Source organism: Ceratotherium simum, chromosome 14, assembly GCF_057802395.1.
Source record: "Ceratotherium simum simum isolate JZ-2026a chromosome 14, ASM5780239v1, whole genome shotgun sequence".
In the NCBI taxonomy this organism is placed as follows: Eukaryota; Metazoa; Chordata; class Mammalia; order Perissodactyla; family Rhinocerotidae; genus Ceratotherium; species Ceratotherium simum.
In genome coordinates this window covers 7,766,913-7,786,150 of record NC_141913.1, presented here as the reverse complement: position 1 = coordinate 7,786,150, position 19,238 = coordinate 7,766,913, and the positions used below count along the sequence as shown (strand labels likewise).

General features: G+C 43.0%; 2 protein-coding genes across 10 annotated transcripts in view; one reads left to right on the top strand and one right to left on the bottom strand.

The window, feature by feature from the left end:
* The window catches only part of GNAL (G protein subunit alpha L), a 144,242-nt gene extending 139,519 nt beyond the window's left edge, over positions 1-4,723 (top strand). For all 4 annotated transcript variants that reach the window (XM_087438959.1, XM_004421050.3, XM_087438960.1 and 1 more), the window contains one exon: positions 427-4,723. In XM_087438959.1, coding sequence (XP_087295085.1) covers positions 427-521 — 95 coding nt within the window. In that variant the 3' untranslated portion in view covers positions 522-4,723. The remainder of the gene's footprint in view (positions 1-426) is intronic.
* MPPE1 (metallophosphoesterase 1) overlaps positions 2,544-19,238 on the bottom strand; it is a 21,768-nt gene continuing 5,073 nt past the window's right edge. For 4 of the 6 annotated variants that reach the window (XM_087438965.1, XM_087438962.1, XM_014780300.2 and 1 more), the window contains 10 exons: positions 14,724-14,903; positions 13,046-13,441; positions 10,151-10,259; positions 8,366-8,469; positions 7,658-7,732; positions 5,899-6,007; positions 5,676-5,744; positions 5,462-5,584; positions 4,714-4,854; positions 2,544-3,690 (listed from right to left, as the gene is read on the bottom strand). In XM_087438965.1, the coding sequence (XP_087295091.1) occupies positions 3,508-3,690; positions 4,714-4,854; positions 5,462-5,584; positions 5,676-5,744; positions 5,899-6,007; positions 7,658-7,732; positions 8,366-8,469; positions 10,151-10,259; positions 13,046-13,326 (1,194 nt within the window). In that variant the 5' untranslated portion in view covers positions 13,327-13,441; positions 14,724-14,903 and the 3' untranslated portion in view covers positions 2,544-3,507. The remainder of the gene's footprint in view (positions 3,691-4,713; positions 4,855-5,461; positions 5,585-5,675; positions 5,745-5,898; positions 6,008-7,657; positions 7,733-8,365; positions 8,470-10,150; positions 10,260-13,045; positions 13,442-14,723; positions 14,904-19,238) is intronic. The other 2 variants (XM_004421124.3, XM_087438963.1) reach the window with 2 other exon arrangements.

The following is a 19,238-nucleotide window of genomic DNA, read 5'->3' as shown; positions in this document are numbered from 1 at the left end:
ATTGAGTTTCTCTGTCGCATCAACTAGTAATAGTGGCTACCATATTGGCAGGGCAGATATAGAACGTTTCTATTATTGCACAAAGTTCCATTGGAAGGCACTGGTTTAGACTTTCATTTCTGGAAAATTCTACCCTGAATTCTACTGGCTGTCTTTTAAATGTACATCCTGTTTCAACTGAACTCTAAGCTTCTGTGGGCAGGAGGTAGGCATAAGGTTCTCCAGCAGTGTGTTCAGGATTTAAACAGTCCCTACGGCTGTGTTCCTATGTCACACGAACAAGACAACTACTCCAAATCCTCTAGTCTGTAATGAAAGTGTTACCTAAATTCTTCTCCAAGAATTAACGGGGTAGGGGCAGCATCCACATGTACCCCTGGGCATGGTGGCCAGGGCCCCACAGCACAGACGGCTCTTTTTTTGCAGAGGATCAGCACGGCGACAGGGGAGGGCAAACATTACTGCTACCCGCACTTCACCTGCGCCGTGGACACGGAGAACATCCGCCGGGTGTTCAATGACTGCCGTGACATCATCCAGAGGATGCACCTCAAACAGTACGAACTCTTGTGAGGCGGCCCCGGGGCGGGTGGCATGCCTTCTCGGGCCTTCTCCCCGCCCGCCTCTCCTCTCTCAGCAACCCCACCAGGCAGAGCATTTATTCCAGGACTGCCTGTCTGTCAGACCCCAGCCATGGTAGAAAGTAGTGAGTTCCCAGTTGCATCCAGCTGCCCTGTGTCCCGTTCTGTGTTGGCTCTGTGTGTGACCACCAAGCCTCTGGCTACCTCTGTTCCCCTCAGGTTTGGTTTGTAGCTTTTGTTTTCATTGAACGCGGCCTTCCATGGCCTCCCCACCTCCACCAACTTGTGTCACTGCAAACCATCCGCTCTCCCTTGGGTGACACTGCAGTGAAATCTCTCTGGGTGGGGACCTCTTTTATTCATCCATTCAGTGATTTATTGATTCATCAAGAACTTGATAGATGGCGGAGAATGCACTTTTTTCCGAGTGATCAAGCATGATTGTAGAGGCTCCTGTATGATGCGGTGGGCCACACGCTTTCCGGGTCTCGCTTTAAGAAGCTGCAGGTGGACAAGTGGCCGCCCCGTCTGATCTGCACTGACCTAAGCCTTAGAGTAGACTCCAGGCCACAGAGTGGAAAGAAATCCTTTTTCAGTCATATTGAGAGTCGCTGCCAGCCTCAGGCATCTGAATTAGAGCTACTTTGAGCCTTTTACATTTAGGCAGAAAACCTACCACATTCACTACTGCAGAGTGTGTCCTGACTAAAAATGATTCTCTAGACGTTCACAATGCTTCGGCAATAGTCTCCTTCCATATGTTCTTTTTATTGTTGGTTTATTATACTGTACAGACCACAAAATGTAATATTATTTTGTATAATTACTAAAGAAAAATCCTTGTAGATCTTTGTGCCTTGATTATGGCTATACCTGTAAAAGAAATGTGTTTTTATTGTGCTGAACAGCTAAATGTCAACATTACCTGCCACTTACTCAGAAAAAGGGAATGAATGGTATGTGTAGAATTTAGGATATTTAGGTTGGTACTTTTTAAAATACTCCTTGATAAGAAAATAAATGTATATAAACTATACACGTTAATCACATCTTACAAACAATGCTCTACCAACATCACAGGCTTCTTTCAGGGAACCAAGGATGTTTTTTCTCTCCAGACAATAAATTTCTCAATTACTTTGCTATTTAAATACTTTTACAAGTTCTCTGACTAGGGACTAGGTCAATCATTCCCTTAGTCTGAGCTTTGAACCACTTACTTGACCACAGGTTCTGCTGTAAACAAATAGCAAGAAGAAGACACGAGCGCGTCAGCGTTTGTGTCTGACTTAGGAGAATCAAAGCAGGCAGCTTCATCAGTCTTCTGAAGAAGAAACATTACAAAACCTTTATTTGAAAAATAAAGTCAAAATATATGGCTGTTTCTCAAACTTAAAAGATCTGCAAATGCAGCCTCAAGAGTTCTGGTACAGTCCGAAATCTAGAGCACAAGAATCACTGTAGCAGTGACATTCCATGTTCTAACCACAGCCTCAGCTTCGAAGGTAGTTTTCTTTGGTCGAAAATAATCTGTAAAGGGCCGGCCCTGTGGCTTGGTGGTTAAGTGCGCGCGCTGCAATGCTGGTGGCCCGGGTTCGGATCCCGGGTGCGCATCGAGGCACCACTTCTCCGTCCATCCTGAGGCCGAGTCCCACATACAGCAACTGGAAGGATGTGCAGCTATGACATACAACTATCTACTGGGGCTTTGGGGGGAAAAAATAAAATAAATAAAATCTTAAAAAAAAAAGAAAATAATCTGTAAAGATTATTTCAACAAAACAACTCCAGAGAAGTGATAGCCTCACGTTACTTCATTAATTTCCTTTTAGTCTTTTAGTCTTTGTTTAATATTTTCAAGTTTACTCTATAAATCAGCATTTTATAATCCTTTATAAACGTATCCACATTTAAATACTACTTTTCCATGAAAGAAAGGATGACAACTTTATAGACAATCAATTCAAAAAACACATTTTATTTCATTATCACCAAATTCCTGCTCCTCTCATCCTTAACTGTTTCATAAAACTCTCAGTTGAACTGAGACATACAAAGTGGAAATTATTTTCAGATTCCATTGCAGTTTCAAAGTAAAACATGAAAAAAAACTGAAGAGAGACATCCCCACACATACACAAAAAATGAAACTGTATATTGTTATGTGCATTATTACTCAACGACTCCCCTGTAACTAAACTTCCTATTTAAAAGCTTGATTAAAGAAAGAGCCAGACTCAGAAAAAAACACAAAAAGAATATATTTTATCTGGCTTAAAATTATAAAGACACATTTATTTTTAAATATCAAAAGCCACTTCCTAGTCCATTTTTCAAGTTTCTTTTAATCATTGATAGGCATTAAATTCAGCTTTAACGACTTGGTCTGCTAGAGAGAAAATTACACATATCTAAAAATCTGATTCCATTAATTTAGCACAGAAGTACAAAAGTCTGTGACAAAAATATATTCCTGCTTGTAGCATCTGTACTTTTAAGTGTACAGCTTTATAATATATAGGAATTTGAGAACTACTTCATAGGAGGAGAGAAGCAAACCCATGTCTGTGTATACCTACTCCAAAGTGTATTCCAGGGCTGCAGCCCATCTTGGGGAGGAAAGACTGTCTAGTGCATGCAAGTGATGCCATCAACAGCTTTTACATATTGTACAGATATCATCTTGGTTATACACATATTTGATAAAATGAGAAAACAGACTTGTTGTAGAGTACATGTTCCATTTTTACAGCATGAGAACAGCACAATCAACTATTCATTCTGCAGTAATTTGCATCAGTGATTTAGAATTTCTATGATGTGCATAAAGACAGCCTACCTTGGTCTCATCTCACATAAGCACTGCCCGAAGTTCAGTTTCTTTGGCTTTGATATTTATTACTAAATGCAAAAAGTCTCCTGCTCTTCATGTTGTCTTAGGTTTTCTGAGCAGGTTCCAACCAAGAAGAAAAGGTGAGCCTAGAAGCCCACAGTGAACTAATATGAGGACCACAAGGAACCCAGCTGCTCCACAGTATATGATCAGAACCGTGTCCTCAAAGGGGAGGTAGCACTTGGCAAGGGCATAGTCTGTGGGCGTGATGCTGCCCTGGAAAGGAAACGAGAACATTAGGCTGCAGTGAGAGCTCCACGCCCCGCTCCAGCACAACAGTCTGACTTAGAGACAACAGAGGAAGGCAGCCTTCTTGGCTTACTCAGGTGAGACTAAGAGGGCACACCTGCAGCCTACACAAGCCACCGCCCACCAACTACAGGCATGAGCGAGAGAAGGGAAGTCCAAGGGTGCTGAGTGGATACGGTCTGGGGGGCTGACCTCTCCGTTGAAACTAGCCCCCAGCACAGTCGGTTCCTCTAAAATGTAGTGGGCACACATGAGAGAGATTCAGAGGCATAGAGATTTAGTTCAATGGTCATCGGGGGACAAGGAGTACGAGGCTATTTTTCATGCCACTTGAGGCTAAAATAGGCACTCTGTTACCTAGAAATACATGTGCCAGCGGCATCTCGGTGGGCTTTTTCCTTTTTTGGTAGACATTTTTGCTATGTGGAATGACAGTGGAGAATGTTTTCATTTACTTTGCATTTGAAAACATGAGGTTTTCCCTATCTTTTGATGAAGTGAAAGTACCTGACATAAAAGCATTATGAACTGGATGCTGGAACCATGGGTAAAAGAAAGGAGCTGAAACATGAGATGGTCACTGAGTGAAACACCTTTAGTCAACCTGCAGGAGCTGGAGCACTGCTCTGCCAGGGCAGATGCACATGTTTGGAAAGACATGATGACTGAGCACAGCTAATGAAGAAAGGATCCTGTTTCCTTAGAAAACTACACACAGAGCCGAATATCAGAGGACGCTGCTGTCCCTGAGGGAGAAAACTCTGTAAGATGGTCCTCCCTCAGGCCTCCAGTAATAATGCCGTGTCTATTTGTCCCCAGAGCGGTGTTCAGACAGAGGGCAGTGTATCCAGCTAAGTGTGCGTGTGGTGTGGGGGAAGTTCATTTATGGCTTTTGTATATTTTTACAGATTGCAGCAATTAAATAGTTGATTACTGTGTTGATTTAAATACTTATGAAAGCTTTCTGACGAAAATAAACATTCACATTACCATGATGAAACTGGGGTTGTTTCTGTTCCTCCAACTGAAAGACGGCACGCTGAGCTCGGGGGTCCCGGCCCCGTGGAGCACCTCGCAGGCGCTGTGCGTGTGGCCGCTCAGGACCAGGCGCGGCCGGAGCCACCACAGCAGCTACCGCGTCCAGGGAACAGAACAGGTGGTTAGTGCTTGGATGGAGCCCTGCCAGGGCCCAGAGCCAGGCCACCGCTTACGTCGTTAAATAGGAAATCCTTACTTGGTAGGACTGCTCTGTTTTTTCCTTAAAATCCTTTGGTTTGTTCAGACTCTATCAAAATTAAGTTCAGGCTCTTTGGGAGAATCTACTCTTCTTACCCCAGATTTTATATTTTTTAATTATATTTTACTTTTATAAATATTTTTATAAATTTATCTCATAAATATATTTATAACTTATTTTACATAAATATGATTTATTACATTATATATTATATAAATATATATTTAAGAAAGCACATCTTAACTAAGTCCCTAAAAATTTAACTCTAAGTCCCATTCACATTTCCAAATACATTTAGGTTAGTGGAAAAACTTTGAATAAAGAATAGCTGAGAATATTATTAACTTGATATTAGGAAATAGAAGTGGATTTACTGAGGGGGAAAAAAGGAACAAATGATGAAATGAAAATCTGAGATATTGCCAACACCCTGCCCCCGTCCTCGGGTCAGTAACTGTGAAAGTCATCTGTCTTCCGGTCAGCATCGGGACAGGAGCAAACCTTTTGCGAAGCCTCCCGAGAAAGCACATCGTATCTCTCCTTAAAGGGGATGCCCCTTTCATCCGGAGGTGCCGCGTCCTCCCCAGAACAGTTAGCGTCGCTCCTCCGGTAAAGTGGAAAATGCTGTCCAGGGTTTAGAGAGGAGTCAGATGTGACTTCATGAGATTCTGGGTGGCTCTGCCAAATACACGGGGCCACTTTCTCCCCCGCTCACCTGCAGAAGGACTGGGGCGGATGCTGGCAGTGGGGGCCCATCTCCACACCTGGTGGAGCGATGCTCCTGCTGGTCAGAAATCAGTTAACAGGGAACCCAGCCCTCACTGAATGGTAGGAAGGGAAGAGGGATCTGAGAGATTGACAAAGCACAAAGAGCACCGACTGGCTGTGCCTTAGAAGATGCCAGACCGGGCACCTGTGCCGTTGAGAGGATCTCCTACCTCTCGGGAGCAGTTCAGTTGGTGAGAAATCGCGATGAGCTCAGCCTCTGCTTCAGAGCAGATGTTGCAGCCGTCCCCTTCCAGTGCGACGCTGTTGACCAGCACGAAGCTGAAGCAGACGGGAGCGAGAAAGTCAGGGCCACTGGGCTCCCCACCGTCTCCTCGCAATACTGTTCCCGCGAAACAAAAGCCAAGTACCCACAGTGGGAAGAAACATGCCCCAGAAGGGCTTTAAATCTCAACTCAACTATTCTGTGTTTTTAGGTACGAGCTGATATTAAGAAAACAAAATAGCATTACTCGGAGTGGAGTCCAGGATATGGTAAAAGGATTTTTAACCCTGAGTTGTGAGAAATCCCAGATTACAGAAGCTCTGAGGTCAGACTACCACTACTCAACATCTAAGTATGTGTCCTTGGGCAAGTTACTTAGTGTATCTGTGCCTCATCTGTAAAATGGGGGTGTAATGGTACACTCATGCCATCAGCTTGTTGTGAGGATAAATGAAACAGTACAACACCATAGAACTGCCACTAGAAAGGACTCAGTAAGTGTTAGATACTGTTATCACCACGTAAAGTGAGCCACGGCCAACATTCAGTGACCTCCACCCACTCAGCAAACACGATGGGGGTGGTGTTGGGGGGGGGGGCGCTGGTTAGAGCTAACTGGTATGGATAATCCCAAACTAGGATAATAACAAAGTCAGGTATGTTTATCCTTCGCAGTCACTTTACCTTAATTATATTTTATAGACTCCCATAAATATGCTTTTTTCCCTACACACATATCAACTGGGCATGAAGAAGGTACCTATTGGGTAAATACTGGTTGAAATTTTAAGAATTTAGAGATGAGGAGCTGAACAATCAAATGATCTGAAATATGATAAATGTGTTTAAAGTTTCTTGAACTCTCTGCCTAGGGAGAAATATCTCAAACTGTGTCAAGTCTCCATATGACTTAGGAAGGAAGCTACTAGAGACATGCCCTACAGGCAGAGGGAGCATCTGTGGAGAGCCCACTGCATTCTGGGCTCTGGGAGCTTCACAAAGGTTGTCTCATTTGATGGGCCCAGTGAGCTGCTACGGCAAAAGTCAATGGAGTACCAGACACCCGCTGAAAGGATATGATCAAAATAGGAGAAAACCTCCTCTCCCGCCTTTTCTCTCTCCACTAGGTCTGCAACTAGAATAATGTGTGTGGTCTTGTCCACTGTGCTATAAACACGCACACGGACCAGAGAGAGTCCAGAGACAGATATGAACATGGCCACACAGAGGGGGAACCAGTGCTGATGGTGAGACTAAAGGGTTAGGATGCTTTAATGTAAAAATCAAGGCTGATGGAAGTCGGGGGTGGGCACACAGCTCAGAGCACAGTGAACACACTTGCCACCAAATCCTAGGACACCATAACCACAGGAACATCCTTTATAAAGGGAAATCAGTAAACTTTGAACAAATAAAAAATACTCCTTTACAAAATGCGCTGATGAAATTTATATCACCTAAAGACAGTGCAAACAGAAAGAACAAAACTCCCTCCGTGTCTGGGAAGATTCCCTGTGGGCTGTTAAGGAAAACTAGAGTAGTGACTCTGATGGAGACCATCAGCAAGGACAGCCTGAGGGTCCTTCCTCAGAAACTGTAAACCAAGCCAGACAGAGCACGAGTCTGACCCACTGTGGCAGTCACCTGGGAAAAATTAAGTTTCCAAGGATTAAAGGTCTTCATAAGAATTCACAAATAATACTCACTTAACTCCTTTCCAAGAAAACAGCCTTTCAGGGTTGAAAACTTTCTCAAATCGTTTTATTTTGTACATGTTCATCCTACATTCAATGGTAAAGAGAAACATTTTTCAGAACAAGCCATTTTAGAACCTCTTGAGAGTTATCATGAACACAGAAAATGACTTTCAGGATTCGAGGGCCAGCCTAGCATTGTTAATTCAGAGCCCTAGCTGGCCCCAGGCTATCAAGGTGCAACTCTCAGCTCCACTACTGACTGACCGTGTGGCCTGGGGCAAGTGACTTAGTCCCTGGGGCCTCAGTTTCCCCACTGCTACAATCGGGTCATGGTAAAAATTAAATGAGTTAATATATAGACGTAAAGTACTTAAAACAGGCTGGCACATCATAAGCACTATATAAATATTAGCTATTAAAGTCTAAATTGTCTTGTTTTCTGATTTCCAAAGAAAATAATTGGCCATTAAATGTAAGTTTCAAGTTAGAACCACCCAAGGGCACATACAAATCATTCATTAAACAGAGATTTGTTGAGGGTGTAGATGGGCCAAGACAGTAATCCTTGCTCTCCTGGAGCTTACATCCCAGAGCTTACATCTTTCAAGGAATACAAATTTCCTCCATACAGCACAAATAAGGCTTTCACCTGAATTGTAGGTTTAAAATGACAGTTACCAAAGTTCTGATGGTGCAATGCTTTAGTGAACTACTTACTGGTAGTGGAAGCCAATGTCATGGTTGCCAGCAACCACCTTCAGCTGCACATGACGTGGGTGTCTGAACATTTTCTGAAACCGCTCGACATCGTCTGCCCAGGCCTGTGAGAGAAGGGCCACTGCCTGAGACCCAGAACCTTCTCTTCCCTGTGGCTAAAAATCATGCTCCTTATTTTGACAGTGAAAAGTTAATTCCCCTGTCCAAATCAGATGTTCATAAAGTTAACGTAGAACTTAGAATTTCTAATTCTATGTCATACTTCTTTTTCCAAGACTAACTTAACATTTTAATTTTTTAATTTGATGATAAATTTTGATTAAATATTATCCCCCATCTTAAAACATTCACTGGTACCCCCAAAATATTTGGCACATACACCTATTATTTCAAAATCCCCTGAAGACCATTCATGGATCCCAGGTTGAGAATCACTTCCAATCTGGACATGTTATAAGAACAGGCTCTTAGGAAATGTCAGGTAAATTCATGTGTCTCGCCCAAGGCAAGGATGAGCACACCCCTCAGCATTAGCATTTCCCTGTGGCTACAACTATGGGAATGAGAACTGATGAGATGTGGGGGAAAGAAAGACAAAATTCAACAAATATGTCAAGATTATTCTGATATTAAAGCTTGAGAATTATGTTCACATAGTTCTTATTTTTATTAAGCCAAAAACATAATTGGACAAACACTCTAGGGAAGACAATACTCTAGTTAAATAGTAATCAACCTAAAAGTTTTAAATATGACCCAACCTGGGAAATATGCTGGATAGAGAGTCCTTCAATACATTTACAAAGACTTCACTTTAACAAATATTAAAGTCAGAATAACATAAAATCAGAATAACATAAAACTAGAAAACCATAAAAAACAAAATGTTGCCGTTAATTTGCAAAAGCAACGTGTATATCCAACCTCATTTTATAACAAGTTGCTTTTTACATATAGCATTTCCATTATCTCAATTTAATTATGGACTAGATTATAACAAACATTGCAACCCTATAAACAGTGGGTTTCTATCATATTTAGACCAAGAGTTTCTTTGTACAGCTTTTGGATTTTCCTGGGAAACACCAATGAATTTTTTTTTTTTAATGTCTTCCAAAAACCATTAGTGACTGAACACTTTTAACTAAGTAGCAAGAACAACTTTTTTTTTTTTTTCTCATTAGTTTCAGGAATGTAATAAGCAAAGCATTCTGACAGCTAAAGTCAGAACAGCCTGTATCTTTGGTTTGTGGAAAGGCTTCCACCACCTCAATTCCGAGCCAGAGGTCTCAGCGATCCCTGAAGGTAGAGGAACCTCACACCAAGCTTCCATGGCTCCTTCTAGACCTCTCCCTCAGGAGAAAGAAAATAAGAGGAAAGTAGCAAGTACCTTTTGTAGCACAATTCTCATAATATAATGGCTCAATGGGTGTGTAAAGTCAAATTACATTTCAGTATGTATTCTGTAACTTTGGTGACCAATGAAATAGCTTCCACCTTGCCTATTTCTCCCTTTCCCAAGAGGTTCCTGGAAATATGCATTCCAACAAAGTGATGTCTGGCCAATCTACATATTTCCTACACAGACAAATATAAGATTAGCCAATCTAACTCAAGATTGGTGTTAGACACGGATCCTAATAATCTTCAAGACAGACTATACATTTGTAATATTGGTACTAAGCAAAACTTCCAACCCTGGCTGATACTGATTCATGGATTCTCTGGGCTGTCTATGCTGGACCCTCAAAGCAGGATTAGGGTGCCTGGATCGCAGGGTCCTACCTGGGAGGAGCTCCACTTCCCTTCATCAAAGATGTCCCCCAGAATGAAGATGACTTCTGGCTGCAACAACCACAGAGCCGTCTGGAAGGCTCTCTCCATTTGCCATTCCCTTGAGGTCAACAGGAAAAAGTAAGGCATCAGTCTGTTTTTTGGGTGGAGCTTACTGCTGTCTTATGGGCCATTTAAAAAGTGAACTAAATGATCCCATTCTCCTTCCATGGCTCCACCCTTGCATTCCCATCCTCTGCTTGGAAGCGCCAGAGTCCATATCTGATGTAGGGAACAAAGGCACCAAAGGAGAATAGGGCTGCCCCTCCCACACATCTCAAAGACTGGCTTCCCCTATGTGGTACCCACAGATCAGGCCCCACACTGCACCCCAAAACCATCACTCAGTCATGAGAGCCCCAGGGATCTGAGAGAGCTTAACGCAGCTTCCAAAAATGCCCAATGTAGACTGATTTTGACGACATCGAGGAGATGATAGCATCTGGCTTAAGTTTCACTTCTTGAAGGGACCTCAACTTCCTTCCTGCCTTTAGAGTTGGGGGGAATCAATGACAGAAACAGACTAGCCAATATTAAAACTGTACATCCTGCACACTTTAGACATACAAGTAATCATCCCATAGATAAGACAAGCAAACAAAAAGAGACTGGGATCTGGAACCTGAGAGGCAGTGGCTTAACATCCCAGCTCCATTCACCAACCAGTGGTGTGGCCTTGAGAATGTTGCCTGCTTTCTCTGAATCCCAGTTTCTTTATCGGCAAATGGAGATAATAAAACCTACTTTCACAAGATAGTTATGGGATTAAATGAGATAGCATTTGTAAAGTGCCCAGCACACAGTAGGTATTCAAAATGTCAATGTTTTCTCAACCATCCCTTTCTTCTCTCTAACCAACTAAAACCTATGTCATTTTCCTAAGGATGCCAATCCTTCCTCCTTTTTAAGGCATCCTCCCAGCTGCTTTTCCCCTACCAAAGGGGAATGTTACATCCTGGAGCATATAATTAGGGGAAGCCAATTTTTGGCCAGAGAAGACTTTTCAGGCCCCATATAAACCACTGCATGTACACATCTTAACTCGAGATACCTCTCAAAATACATTTCTCAGTTTTTCTTTTTTAATGTTATTCACACGGCAGAAGAAAGCATCTAGAAACAGCAGCAGCAAGAGAGCAGGGAAGATTTCTTGGGGGACTGGTCATAAATAAAGCTCAATTTGTAAGACCCAAACAAAGCCAAAGGAACTCAAGTTTCACCCTGGCCCTTCTCTAGCTCACACCTCTTTTGGTTTAAAACTCTGAGTAAAAACATATAGCAGCCCCTCCATCTTTCCTTCTTTTGTCTTGCCTTCTTCATCCACCCCTGGGGCATTACAAATCTCACCCTCCCACCTGACATAAGGTTCATCCATATCCATAGCACTCCAAGGATATTCCCACTCGCAAGAATAAAGACCTGTTCAGAGGTGCAAATGAAGCAATGGTAAGGAAAAGGGGTCAGGGTGCTGGGTCACCAGGGGCAAGAAGGAGGCTCTGCTGATCAGTGGTTGAAAGCCTCCGTCAATCACCTTTTGGTGGGCATTATTCACAACGGCCAGAAGGTGGAAGCAACCCAAATGTCCATCGACTGGTGAATGGATAAACAAAATGCGGTCTGTACGAATATTATTCAGCATTAACAAGGAAGGAAATTCTAATACATACCACAACAGGGATGAACCTGTACGCTATAATGCCAATTGAAATAGGCTAGACACAAAAGGACAAATACTGTATGATTCCACTTATATGAGGTACTCAGAGTAGTCACACTCATAGAGACAGAAAGTAGAAGAGTGGTGGCCAGGGGTTGGCGGGGAGGGGAAATGGGGAGTTGGTGTTTAATGAGGACAGAGTTTCAGTTTGAGATGATGAAAAAGTTCAGTTGGGATGGTGGTGATGGTTGCACCACAATGTGAATGTACTTCATGCCACTGAAATGTACACTTAAAAATGCTGGGGCTGGCCCCATGGCATAGTGGTTGGGTTCGTGAGCTCCACTTTGGTGACCCAGGAGTTTGCGTGTTCAGATCCCGGGCACAGACCTACGCATCGCTTATCAGGCCATGCTTTGGCAGGCGTCCCATATAAAGTAGAGGAAGATGGGCACAGACATTAGCCCAGGGCCAATGTTCTTCAGCAAAAAGAGAAGGATTGGCATGGATGTTAGCTCAGGGCTGATCTTCCTCACCAAAAAAAAAAATACTTAAGATGGTAACTTTTATGTTATGTGTATTTTACCACAATTAAGAATAATTCTTTAAAAAGCCTTCTGGTGGGAAAACAGACAGACTATGCTGGGCAGGTCTAAGCTGGAGAGACAAGACCTGATCCCCTCCCCAGGGAGACAGCCACGAATCAGCTCCTCTTGCTGCCCAGAGCAGGCAAAAACCAAGTGGGCTCACAATTACACACCAGTGACTGTAGGAGGGGACCACCAATCCAGCTCTATTTCTTCCTCTCCCTCAGTGACGGTAAACCTTACCTTTGCTGACCACGCCCACGTGCGGGCGTTGCTGTGGGCATTTTCTTCACACAGCCTGTGAAATTTTTCATACTAGCCCATTTACAAACAAGGAGGCAGAGACAGGCTCTGAGGGGCTCTAGTAACTCGTCCAAAGTCACAACTCTCAAACCCAGACCTGTCTCCCAAATTCAGGGTCCTTGTATATAACAGATGCTCAGTAAATAGTAAGTTCAAGGAAAAGTCAAATGCCCCACAAGTCCTCCTTTAAGAGGAAAATAACTAATAAGTACCCGGAAGCCATTAAGCCTGACCTACGGAGAGAGGGCTATACTTTTTTGCCTGTAGAATTTCAGAAAGATTCCTGATGTGGGCTCCTACCTTCGTAATTTGTCTAGCCAGTGGCCTCTTACTTCCCCAAGCAAGTGGGTATCAGCCAAAAATATGGCTTTCAGCACAGGTTCAGGATTCTCTTTTTCACCACCATAGGCTGGAGTTTTCATCTCAGGCCAATGACACTGAAAGATCACTAAGTAATAGATTAAAAATTCACAAAATAGAAGCACGGCAAAGACAACAGCTGTGAGTTTCAACAGCAAGAAACTCCTCCTCTTTAACAGACAAAAATTCTGCCTTCCAAACCCCAGTCTGATTGTAGCCATTTCTCCTGCCCAAAAGTTGCCAGCAACCAAGAGTCAAATCCATCAAGGATTCACCAAGAGAAAACTGTAGAATCCTGGGTAAGGTGCAGACGGTGTCCAGGTCTTAGCCATGTACCTACAGGGAAAAGGGAAAGAATTGGATTATGTACCTTAATAATGCCACTACCACTAGCTCCCTCTACAAAGAGCTCATGAGTTAAGACTCCTATCTACATTCCCAAATAAACAAATTGTCCTGTACTTTTACAATGATAATATGTCAGATTACTGATAAGGAAAATAACCGGTTTCCTAGGAGGTCTCTATAAGCCAGAATTGTGCTATTAGAATGATCTTCCCACTAAGATGATAAAGCTTTATTACCACTTTGGAAATCATCAGACAGGAATCTATCGGAAGGATGTTTGTTAAGGTAGGAGACATAACAGGAAAAGTACACAAATAGGATGTAAGTATAATCTGACTCCCCAAAGGATTCACCACCACCCCTCCAGCACCTTAAAAATCAACAGGTCATAAGCCCCCTGTAATGTGTTGCCTTTGGTGTGAATTCATCATTTTTCTATACTCTTTTCCACAAAAGAAGTGAATATTCATGGATAATGCACTTCACAGACCCCAGCAATGCATTCCACACCAGGCTCAGAGGCCAGGGTCTGACAGAGCCACTGTCTGTGAACACTGCAGTCAGATTATGTATGTTTTCACAAAAATGGGTTTTCACCTGCAAATTAGCCTTAAAACTCCGGATGGCCTTCTTTTATGACATTAATGTGCAGTGGTTTCTCTACGAGAAGCTTTAAAACGTTTATGGATTCATCTGAATCCAAGATGAACTTTGCATCCTATAAAGAAAGCATCTATTTTTGAGACATCTGAAGACAAAGGTTGGTAAAGGGATGGCCTGAGATAGGCCATAAGAGGTGGCCTTCTACTTAAGGTTCCTCAATTAATGCTCAAGATGAGAATCTTAAAATGAGTGATGACCTGGAGGCTACTGAACTCAGATAAGGGAGAAGCGTCAGAAGTCCTGCAGGGGGTGGGGGCTCTGGGAGACCCTGACCCTAGCTAACTGAGCCAACGAATAAAGAAAATCCTTCTCTGAGGAGATGATTTTCTAAGATGAATCTAGAAAACTTCATATGGTTGATAGGCAAGGAGTCAAGAACACTTTCGTTTCTACGGGAGCTAAAAAAATCTCTGTGAAATTCAGTCTTCAGAACTATTCACATTTGCACATAAAATCCCTAGCTTACTTCTCAGTGGTGGTCTATAATAAGCAACCATAAAGATATAGAAAATTTTGAAAACCTTACCTAAAAAAAAATAAATAGGGGTTAACATGTATTTTGAGCCATTATCAAAAGTTTAAAACATAACCCCAGAATTGGAAATACCTTCAGAAAGTGATAAATGAGGAAACCTCTCCATGATTGTTCAAATACGGCGCTGGCAATTGTTATGCTGTGCTTAAGTCCTCATTTTCATTTGTGGCTTTTCAGAAGAAGATTAAATGATACGAAAGGAGTGAAATGAACGGCTTTGTGCTTCAAGTCTTCGTCCTTCTTCTGTCTGCACTGGAATGGCATTATTAAGTTATTGATTAAAGAGGGAACAGTACACAAGTGCTAGATTTTAAATACAGCCGGCCCTCTATATTCGCAGGTTTCGCATCCACGGATTCAACCAAGCCTGAATGGAAAGGCCTACAATGGTTGTGTCTGTACTGAACACGTATAGACATTTTTTTCTTGTCATTACTCCCTAAATGATACAGTATAACTATTTACATAGCATTTACATTGTAATAGGCATTATAAGTAATCTAGTATTTAAAGTATACAGGAGGATGTGCAGAAGTTATATGCAAATTCCATGCCATTTTATATAAGGGATTTCAGCATCCACGGATTTTGGTATCTGTGGGGGGTCCTGGAACCAATCCCTGCAGATACTGAGGGATGACTGTATGTCCTTTCAGATAGAGAGGTCAAAAGCAGCCTTGCATGTAATCTGGGATCCACTGCTCTTACTGGAATTAGACTCAGAAAATCCACAGTATCTTTATCAACTGGGTCTGGACCATCAGTGATCAAGTGTCATACCTAATCCTCTTTACTTAGAACTTCCTCACCACCTCTGTTTTCTCTAAGGTTGAACCACACATGCCACATAACTAGAATCACCATATACTTTATCTCTCAATCGGGGACACCTTGGAGAGTGAAAAGTGGCACTAATGATAATAAAAACAGGGCAATAGTGTAAACCAGGACTGCTCAAGGCAACTCAGAATGTATAGTCACCCTCTGCATAACTCCACTCTATAAGGCTAGTGCTAAATCTGATGCAGATGAGGAAAAAATAACAGCGCTTTTTTGCTGTCAACCATCAGTCTGCAATCAAACTTTAGAATAATTGTACAAATGCTGTTAGCAACCATTCACCAGTGTGGCTAAGGGTATGGATTTTCTACTTGGCTGAGACTCATAAAAGAGAGAAAAGAAAGAGACTCTCAGGAATAATGAATATATTCCTTAAGACCATCTAATTTCCTTTGATTCAATTATCAAAAGCAACCATTTATCTTACTATCTCATTTTCTTTCAAAAGGCCTAGAATCTCCCAAACTCCTAAAAGCTAAGGCCAAAACAGCTGTAGAAACCTCCTAAAACCTTAATATTTCCTCAGACCATAGAGGACTAGTTGAGAGGGAAGGAACCCCAACCTTCTACGGTTGGATGTAGGGTTCTTCTAGTATGCAAACCTTTGCTCCTTACACGTTCCAAGTTTCCCAAGAGGAAAACCAGAATGACAACTTGATAATTGCTCTCCATGTCTTTGAATCACAGAGAACCTTGTTTCATTAGTGATGATTAAGACCTTGGAACACAGCAAGGAGAGACGAGTGGCCTGGAAACAAGGAAGGCGGACGTGCCCTGGTTAAGTGCAGCCCAGGGTGGGGTCCAGGGGTCGGAAGGACACAAAACTACAGTCCTCCAGCTTCTCTGCACCAAAAAAGAGCAGGATGGATGACACACAGAGACAAGCCATGGGTCTGCACTCACAGGCCACAGGAGCTCTCCCTGACCTGACTCCCATGTACCTTTGATCCCACTGAGCCCCCTCAACATGGCCTCCGCCTCCAGGCTGACTGCTGTGGAGGCAGGACTAATTAGTCAGCTCAGATAAGGAGGGCAGAGCAAAGAAACCAAAGGTTAGGGAGCCCTGCCCTTCCCTCAAACATCTCTGTTCTTTTTTCTACAAAGAAATAAAAAATATTCTCCACAGAGCCATTTGACTAGAGGAGTTGCTAAGAAAGAAGGAAGGAGGGAGGAAGGAAGCGAGGAAAGGTGAAGAAGGAGGGAAAGCAGGAGGGAGGAAGGCAGGGAAGGAGGGAAAGAGAAAGCGGGAGAGCAGGGAAGCTAGCTGGTGCTGTCACATATTTTCTTGACCAAACCCTAAGACCACGTGAATCAGCTCTCTGGTATAACGTGATCATCTTTAAAAAAGAGAACTCCTCATCAGTGAAAATCCTCTTTGACGACTTCTGACGCCAAATCCTTGCACTGAATTCTTTTTGCTCAAATCTTGGAAAACTACTTTTTTTCCTCTATCCAAAACTCTTTGTATTACTCATCAAATTAGTATGTCCAATATTTTCTTCAATGTTATGGCCAAAGTACACTCCTTTTACTTTCTGAAATGAACACAGAGTAATTTTCAGGGCTGACGGGGGTTGGGGAAGCGATCCATTCTCTCCCTAGAAATGGCACAGCAAGGCCACCATGCCAGGCACCATTCAAAACCACACATGAAGTAATGAGATGTCAGTCCTACCAGATGGGTATACAGGGACCTTCTCCCTGTGCTCACTTCTTGCACCAAGCCTCAAGCCAACCTCAGGGGCAGAACTGCTTCCTCTTTTCTGAAAGCTGAAGGGAAACTTGCTGACCACCAGCAATTGGGAGCCACGGAGACATTCCCACCACCAATGCAGACATGCGCAAACTGAGCCTGCCCTTCTTGGCAGGAAAGAGGAAACCTAAAAGCTCTATGGGTAATTAGCAGATGCTTGTTCCTCTTCCAGTATTTTATCCTATGTTATGAACACCCAACCAGAGAGAGCAGCTACACTGAATTAAAAAGAACCCAACCCACAGCTCTGCTCTGTGACCTTGGGCAGGCCAATTACCCTTTCTGAGCCTCATAATGGGGATCACAGAACCTACCTCCACTGATGTCGTGGAGATCAACAGAAATAATGTTCACGAAGGTGCTTTTTTTAAAAAAGTAAATCCTTCTATGAGGCAGGTATGTGAGGATTAGACTAGAGAGAAAATCTTACAGTCTGATGAATTCCAACAGGCTCAGGGCAATGACACTGAATTCATATAGCCATAATCAGACAAGGGAGAAGGAGGACCACCAGAGAATCAGTCACCTGGGGCTGATCCTGCTCTCTCCACTCACTTCCTGAGTTGCACTTTCCAATGCTTCATATCTGAAGTCGCCATACGCTTTCCTCACCAAAAGTGAACCTTCAATTTTATCTCGACCATAATAAATAAGCCAGTGATTGCAAATCTCCACAGCCACACAGCGTGAATAAATAAATGCTACTATCTCCCCATGTCCAGGCTCTTACAGGCTAAAGGAGAGATAACGTGTTCTTTCCTAGACAAAACGAAAAGAAGTCTGGTCTTTCATCAGAGCATGTGCGGTACTACACTCAGGCCCGAATGCAACCATTTCTTCCTGCCTACTGAATAAATACATGGAAAAAATATGCTTATCTATCGGGCCGGCCCGGTGGCGCAAGCGGTTAAGTGTGTGCGCTCCGCTGCGGCGGCCCGGGGTTCGCTGGTTCGGATCCCGGGTGCGCACCGATGCACCACTTGTCAGGCCATGCTGTGGCGGCGTCCCATATAAAGTGGAGGAAGACGGGCATGCACATTAGCCCAGGGCCAGTCTTCCTCAGCAAAAAAAGAAGAGGAGGATTGGCAGATGTTAGCTCAGGGCCGATCTTCCTCACAAAAAAAAAAAAATATATATATATGCTTATCCTTCTTGTATCACTAGACTGTAAAACTACGACGTTTGGATAAAGACTATAGTCTGTGTGTTGCCTTCTTGTGATTAAGTGATGAATAATTCTGTCCATGTTAGAAGCTTTCCTTTGCATTAGTGGGTTTGGGTTCAAAAAGCAAAATTACTAACATATTATTGTTTTCACTCCTCAAGTTCAATTTGTCAACTTTATTAAACTCATCAAATGATAACTCCGCAGAAAAACTCTATGGGCCTCCCAACATAGTTTAGTCTGGCCTAGGATCAAAAGGCAGACGTGTGCCTCTCAGGACCCTCCTGACTTGTCTGGAAGGGAGCTGGATTTGGTATTAAAGGCCCTGAAAAGTCCTGGTAAGAACTAAAGTGCTGAATCTCTGGTGTTTTGATTTCTACTATATACACAATTCTTATTCCTAACATCATAGATGATACTCTAAAAAAAAAAAAAAAAAAAAGCTCCATAACATCTAATATCCCAGAATTTTTCAAAAAGCTAGAAGAGGGGCCAGCCCGGTGGCGCGGCGGTTAGGTGCGCGAACGCGCTCCGCCTCGGCGGCTGGGGTTTCGCAGGTTCAGATCCCGGGCGTGCACCTATGCACCGCTTGTCAAGCCATGCTGTGGCAGCGTCCCACATAAAGTAGAGGAAGGTGGGCACGGATGTTAGCCCAGGGCCAATCTTCCTCGGCAAAAAGAGGAGGACTGGTATCAGATGTTAGCTCAGGGCTAATCTTCCTTACAAAAAAATTTTAAAAAAAGCTAGAAGAGACCCATCACTGGTCTGTGAAATCGGTTTGGTGGTTTAAGACCAGAATTTAAAAAACAGAATAAAACAGAATAGAAAA